At 42.3% G+C, this 7,727-nt stretch overlaps 1 protein-coding gene across 1 annotated transcript in view; it reads left to right on the top strand.

Moving 5' to 3' along the window:
- Nucleotides 1-7,065: 7,065 nt before the first annotated feature.
- Nucleotides 7,066-7,727, top strand: part of LOC105562226 — a 3,013-nt gene continuing 2,351 nt past the window's right edge. Inside the window, exon 1 of the mRNA XM_012012892.1 lies at nt 7,066-7,727. Coding sequence (XP_011868282.1) covers nt 7,322-7,727 — 406 coding nt within the window. The 5' untranslated portion in view covers nt 7,066-7,321.

The raw sequence follows: 7,727 nt of genomic DNA, 5'->3' as shown, positions 1-7,727 counted from the left end.
GAGCCACGAGGAATAAGGTAAGAAAGCTCGAAACTCTACCCTTTGGCCGTCGGCCGTGAGCACCTGGCAGCATATGCGCCAGATATAAAAGAACGAGCGTCTCCGCAGGTCGCTCTCCGTCTCCTTTTCTCTCCTTGCAAATTCTCACCGTGCCCCCCGCTCGGAGGGCCCCGAAAATTCTGCGGAATCACCGATGCGTCTCGCACGGCTCTCGTTCGGCGTCGAAATTAACGGGAGCGCACCGCGTGTCGGTCAGCTGTTGGCCCGTGATTGTTACAGCCGCGTATTAGCTTTCTCTACACTGACAAAGAAATTTTTTTAAACCAAGCAAATACATTTACTTACAATTATTTTTCTTACCGAAGTAAATATTTATTTTAATTAAATTATTATAAATTAAGTAAATTAATTTAAATCACTACATTTTCTACATTCAAATAAAAATTTTGTGAGATATAGAACACTATTTATTAAATGAAATAATTGTTTTTGTTAAATAAGAAATTCAATTTTCTTCGCTGTGAAAATTACATCTTAGTAAATATTTTATAGAATTAAAATACAATTTTTTAAATTAAAAATGATCTATTCTTTGATATTTAATAAATACTAAAATTAAAGCAACGCATGTTTTGTTTATTATTTTTTAAATTTAAGTTAATAAGCTATTAGTCACCTAATGAATAATTTTCTTGAGTAAAGTAATATTTTTTTATCAGTGTACGCCAGACAGACAATGTGCGTGAAGGTAAAAAGGTTTTGTGTAAATTTTAGAACCTTTGTTAACAAGCGCTGCGATGTTTTACGCCGAGATGTCCAATTTGAAAGCTTTGTTTGAAAAATAGGTCCTCTGACAAAAGTGAGGAGAATTTCCTAAGAGAGCAAAAGTGACTAAAGGAAAGGTTTCTTTTGACAGAAATAAAATTTCGTTTCGGCGAGTGAGCGTTCAGAAGATTTACAGCAATCTCTTCCAGTTTCCTAAGACACCGACCGTTAAGGTGAAATTTTACTGCGCTGCAAATAATTGTGTCGAGGAAAATTGAGTAGAGAGCGGCGAAGGACGAAGGGATAGAAACTGGACAATGGAGCTCATATTGAGCAGCCACCTGTATTTGCAGGTCTGAAAGCGTCTGCGGGGAAACAATGCCGTCTTTTCCACGCGCCGCGTGCATAGGACAACATGCGGAAGCAGTCGCGTGGCTGTTTCGACGCGGACATTCGATATATTCGGTCAGCATCTCGTCATCTGCTCGCTGCAAGACGCCCGCACACGTCGGAGTCAGTTATCTCTCGATCGTTCTTACGCTATAGAGCCGTGTCTCTCGATGAAAGCGGAATAATTTGGATTTTTATAAAATCAAAAAACAATCTCGTTGCCTGAGAAAATGCGATGGCGGAACCACGCTTCTGCTAGAAATGAGATGGCGTCTGTATATCGTCATGCTTATCGCACTGTACCGGGAATAAGTGGCGAAGAGGATATGCAGCAAACAGCTGCCGTTGGGTTGCAGATGCTCTGAAAATTTTTGACATTCCAGCCACGTCGTAAACAGAGAAGCGCCGTGAATGCACGAAGCCGCGACCTTTGCAAGATCGCCGTTTTCGAAATCCGATTAAAGCTTTGGTAAAAAGAACTTTTGCAATCGGTTGCGATTAATAACGTAATCTTAAGCTAAAGTGCGAAGTGTTAAATTAGCACGCGCGGATGATTCGTGCCTCAAGACGATCTGTCTCGCAAAATTTAGCGTCGATTTGCTTATCTCTCAATTACTATCAATTTTATTGAGATCACGTAACATTTGATAAATGATCTTTGCGAGCTAACGTTAGCCACGTGCGAGAAATAAGTAAAGTCGCTGTATCTTTCTTCTGTGTTTAGATTTACATGGTGTGAAAACGCGTTTCGTTCTGTCCTTCGTTGCGTCTAACCGATCCAGCCAATCCGTGTACGTGAGGCCAAAACGACCGCAAGTTATCGAGCCAGTTTACCTACAGGACGTAAAAATCTTGCGTTTACCGGGGCGGAGGAAACATTTAGCGCAGGATGTTGCTGTGCACTTTGTGCGTGCAGCTCGCGCTCGTTTATTTCTCTCCTCGCCGACGCGAGCATCGAGCGCTTGCGCGACGCAGAAAAGGACGAGGAAAAATTGCCGGTTGCAGGTTCTTGGCTTTCCAGAGCGAGCGAGAATGCAGTGACACCGTTCTTCGAGGGAACACGACGATGCTCCAAGGCCGGCGCCGCAATTTCAGTCAATTTAGATCTCCTGCGCGCTACGAGCTGTAATTCGCAGGATTTTTAGGGACGTCGGATTGATAATAATTGATGTTTTCCTTTGGCGCGAATATTCCCCCGTTTTTGCACGCGATAAAAGTGGCTGACGCTAATGTCTAAGTTTCTCAGTTGTGCATATAATTTCTATTATTCTATTATTCCATAGAATATTATATCACAGAATTTCAATCAATTATTCTACAAATTATATTATTAGAAGTGATTAGGGGACCAATTTCTAAAATGCATATATCCCTCGATGAAGTATGTCCCATGAAAGAGTAGAAATTTTACCATTATGATGTAATTTCGTTATTGTGCGGTTAAGTATGGGCGCTGCTCTCGAAAGACACTGGCGGTAAAACGTGAGGCTGCGCTACAAGTGTCTCTCATCGTGTCCTTCTTCTTAATGGGCGCGTACGAGAACCGCGAGATTTTCACGAGTCTCGTTTAATTTGAAAAGACATCCCGGGGAGCTTCGGGAAGTTAGGTCCGTTTGTGGTGGAGCGTATAGAGAGAAAGCAAAAACGTACAGCCGAGACTCTGAACAATGCGGGAGGAAGGCGTGACGGTGAGCTTTACGAATCTCCGTCGATCCAGCTGCTCGTACCTACATATTGTACATTTACCGTCGACCTTTCGAAGCCTCCACCTCCACGAGCGATAGTTCGTTCAGATAGCCTGAATGCCGGTAAAAGACGACCGGCGAGTCGCCCCCGTCGGAGGGGGTGGAACAGCTGTTTCGTTCAGCGAGAGCTGGGCCTGGATCGTGAATATTTAAAGATCCCAATGTACGTGGATTCTGCACGTTGCTCATAATATGCCTCTTAACGATAGGAAATATCCGAAGACGACGAATCACGATTACATTTTCTCACGAATATCAAGCAGTCAGACCAAATCCTTTTACTTGAAAGGGGAAAAGAGCGATCGTTTCGTTGTTACGTCAATTTAACAGTACGATTATTTGTGATTTGTTTTCCCACCTTTGTAAAATATATAATCCCCATTTTCGTACAATTTTGGCTAGTCAGCCCGAGAGACAGACTGATGACGAGTTAAGCTCGTAGATGAAAAGAGGAAATCCTGTCAGGAAGCGTAGGCAGGATAGCCAGATGTTGATGGTCATTAAATTGCAAATAGAAGCACGACCCGTTTCTCACGGTGGCTTGACGGATTGGGAGGCTCGTGGAACGTCGTTATCTTTAAAAAAATTAAAACTTTTGCGTCACATAGCGAACTAAGAGAGAGAGAGAGAGAGAGAGAGAGAGAGAGAGAGAGAGAGAGAGAGGGATTAAAAAAGGATCTTCGTTTTCTGTAAATAAGTGTTGGAACGTTATAACAGAATAGCAATTTGCGATCTATTCCCGTACTTTTGCTATTTCAGTTATTTATTTTTGGCTATTTCAATCATTTACCTATTTAGATAATGAAGGGCCGAGAGATTCATCTAGACACGCTTAACGTTTCGATAGGTACCAGATGTTGGGATTGTCGGGGATAATTAAATTGCTGTCACGAAATATCCTTGTTCTTCCCATCGTTTTGGCGTAACCAAGCTCTCGTATTTCTATGGTCGAAGCAGGAACAGGAAGGACATGTCCCTTCGAGCGAGAGAAAAAAAACTGTGGGCTGATCCAACGCGAGGAACCATCTTGTCGTGTGGGCACAAAGTAATTCGATCTGGGCAGTTTTACAGCTTCTATCGAGATTAATGACAAAGTTGTTTTGACGTCGGTTAAAAAGATGTATACTCAGACGCAAAGTCGAGTGGAGGAAAAAACAGAATTTTATTTATTAACAATATGTTTAATAAATACACACTTTATTATACTATACACCGTACACAGAAATCGTCGTACAAATGAGCAAAATTAAACGGGCATTAATATTCCGTTAAATGTCGAAGAAGATAACTTTTCCAAGAAGCCATCAGAGTTCTACGCACTCGTTGAGCAACATAGTAATGTCGTTTGATCGCACAAGGTCTCTTGGCTGTGAAATTGAGAAAAACTACGTGCATTCGAATCTCTCTGCCGCGTCCGATTGTGGCAGCGTGCAATTGCAACGCGTGTATGTACACCTTAACGATAGGCCTGAAACGGAAAAAAAGGAAAACTCGAAAGTAGCCGTTGTCAGGATAGGAGTCTCACAGACTCCTGGGAACGCGGTTCCCGCCAATTCCTCGACGGGTGCTCGAGGCGGTGTAACGGCCGTTGGTCCGAGATGCCTCGAAAGTGGCAGGTGCAACCCGGCCAAACTTCATTAAACACAATCCCATCTGCGCCCTCATACTTCCAAGACGTCTCGTGGCCTCCGTAACTTTTTGAGGATGAGAGAGAAAGAAGGAGCGACAGAGAGACAGAGAGAGAGAGAGGAGAAGAAGAAGAAGGGAGCCTTAGCAACTCCGGAACCTCCGGTTGGTGTATCTGTTTCTCGTCCCTTTTTCTTTCCCTTTTATCTTTGCCCGCAAGACGGGCAGATTGACTTGTCCGACGCAATTGCTCTAAACTACACGCTCTGCGTGACAACGACTGTACCGTGACAGGTGTCTGTTGTCGCGCAACGGAAAAAGGTACGTGAAAGAAAGGAAAATACGTTTGTGCATGAGAACGCACCAACAATTTACATGTGCCGCGGCGCAAGAGTTCTCGGTGTCTTCACGCGCTCGTCGAAAATGAGATTTTTGCACTATCGAGTAGCGCAGAGATCGCTGAATGTCTCATTAAGCGCGACACAGAATCGTTTACACGTGCTTCCTTTTTCTTTACTTATTGATGAGATAAAAGGGAGAAGCTGGAGGCACGTGGCAATTTCGCAATTTTTTTTCACTTCGGGCCAATTTTGAAGGTGACGAGCGTGCGCGCTTCCTGTATTAATAAAAATTGTCGGGGCTTCGGAAGACTGCGAAGCGAGTCGAGTCGGTTGAACACAAATTATTTCTCGGAAGGAAGAGAAGCCACGAGCGCGTGGCGCTGGTCCTTCTGGCACGCGCGCGTGTCTGGTCCTTTAGACCCTTGAGATTTATTGATTTTAGAATGTCTAGTCTGGCCTGCGGCGGAAAAAGATCGGGGGCAAACAGCGTTCATCGTGTACCCGCATTGTCCTCGCATCGACCGAGGACTAATGGCGTGTGTAATAATCATTAATTCATCAATTGCGCGGCTGTGCAATAATTTGAAAATATTGAGGCAAAAGTAAAACACTTGAATACCCTGCAATTTATCTTTCAATAAGTGAACTGATACTTTTGTAAATATACGTTCGTTCGTCATAATCTACAATTGCCAGAAAAATTATCTTCCTACAAATGTCTTTTAGATTGCACCAGTATTGTTTTATTTCGTGCAACGCAATATTTGTACATGATACGTGGTCTGTTTAGCGACAACGGGATAGTTTGCATAATGCGCAGTCGGCACAAAGAAGCGCAACGCTTGTCATAAAAGGCCCTTCAAGACTTGTAGATTTTTCCCATAAATTTCTGCGAAATGGATGACACCGGGACACTTTCCATAGCCTGCCTTCCGTGCGATGTCAAAGAGGTTCGGTTCAAACGAGGAGCAAGGAATTAATAGGCTTTACTGGAGCTTTAAATTTTAAAGGGACGGTGCCTGAACAGCTGACGCTTCCTAAGACACCCAGGTATCCTTCCTAACAAATTCGAAAACATTTTGAAAGTAGCAAGTCAGTCGACGTTGGAAAACGTCAGTTCCAAATATAACAATTGAGACAATGCGTCATATTTCATAACATAAATAATGGCTATGGTTTTCTCTAACTTTAGTACTTTTATAATAATATAAATTTTCTTTGTGGTAATCACTGCATTATCGGGCCGATTTAGAACGGCTTGCTGCTAACATTTTCCACAGTTCTCACGGTGATGGAAACAGTGTCTCCCGTATGTTTCACATGATAGTGGACGTACCCGCTGACCAAATTAATACGAATAATCGTAAATTTTGCTGCGGCATCTGCTGCGAGCGATATGATATCCAGGTGTTAAACGAAGGGTGTGTCTGTAACGTTTGATATTTTTTTCTGCCGGAATCGGTATGAAATACGATCTCTTTCCGGTACGCGTCGCCGAGCGAGTACATCGTAGGTGACATCCTCATCCTTACGCGAGTACGTCGTAGATTCGCTGTGTAGACTCGTTTGAGAAACAATGCAACATTTTATGCGGACGACATCGATTTCGCTTCGAGTGATACTCGAAGCGAAATCAATACACTCGCGTATGAGGGATGTGCCTCACAGAATACACCCCGGCTGATCAGTGTTCACACGATTGCGCAGATGGCATCGTAAATGTTGCAGTTTATCAAGTAACAAGGTAATTGGGGTGGGCGTAACCGTGACGGATACAGGGGCGATCGAAACCCCAAACTATTTGTTAAGTCTAGTTAATTAAAGAACGCCGCGTTTCCCAGCGCCATACGCAATCTTTATTCGCACATCTCTCGTAAAGCGATGGCCGTCAATCCGTAAATGCCGGGTGATTACTATTGGGAAATATATGGTAGAAGAGAGAGAGAACGAGAATGCATAGTGCACAGATAACGGCAGGATTACTAAAATACCAGTAGGAATTTAGGAACGTAAAAAATTAAGAATATAAAAATAAATAAGTTAAACCGCTTGTTTGCATGCAACAAATAAGTTATAGGCCTAAAGATACGAGCAATAACGGATGTTTGTTTAAAAACAGTCCAGTAGTTGATTATTGGATAATGCAAAGAGACATTGTGATCATTTCAACTTTGCTTAGCAGCATGTAATTAAAAAATTAATATCGATGAATAAATTAAATAAAACGCAGCAATTGCTTAATCGGCATCATAAGAGGCTATGGCAAAAAAGTCGAAGGTTTATAGAAACATTAGTTCTTAAATAAAGGTAGTTTTCCTTTAATATTTTCGACCAGTACAAATATTTTACATTGCCATATCGTTGTTACATTAGTTCGAAAAGTCATCGAGACCGATTTGTGCCATTTCTTTAAAATAATTTCGTTGTAAGAGTAATAGTCGGCCAAGTTTTAAAATGATTTTTTTGGAAATTCACGAAATTGTTTTTTTTCGTCTATTTCTAATACGATGTATATACCATATTAGACAGAAAACAGCGAGAACGAGAAGAACACTAAAAATTATTATGCCAATGATCGCACTGACATTAATATTTATTTCAACAATGCAAATAGTCTCGCAATCAGTAGTTGTCTGCGCTGTTGTAACTTCTGTAATTGGTGGTAACACCGTTGGAAGAGGAGACGGAAAAGGCACTGATGTCGTCATCGAGGTAGACGTCGATGATCTAGTTGTTGTTGTATCTGTCGTATTCCTCGTACTTGGAATTGGTGGAGTTGGCGCTGTTGGAGAAGGAGGAAAAGTCGTTGATGTTCTCGTCGTAGTAGACGTCGGCAATGTTTCTGTTGTTTTATACGCAG

Source organism: Vollenhovia emeryi, unplaced genomic scaffold (assembly GCF_000949405.1).
Source record: "Vollenhovia emeryi isolate VEMERY1.0 unplaced genomic scaffold, V.emery_V1.0 DF939193.1, whole genome shotgun sequence".
NCBI classification, from domain to species: Eukaryota; Metazoa; Arthropoda; class Insecta; order Hymenoptera; family Formicidae; genus Vollenhovia; species Vollenhovia emeryi.
The sequence above is the reverse complement of the archived record's forward strand: the minus strand, read 5'-3'. Positions and strand labels throughout refer to the sequence as shown.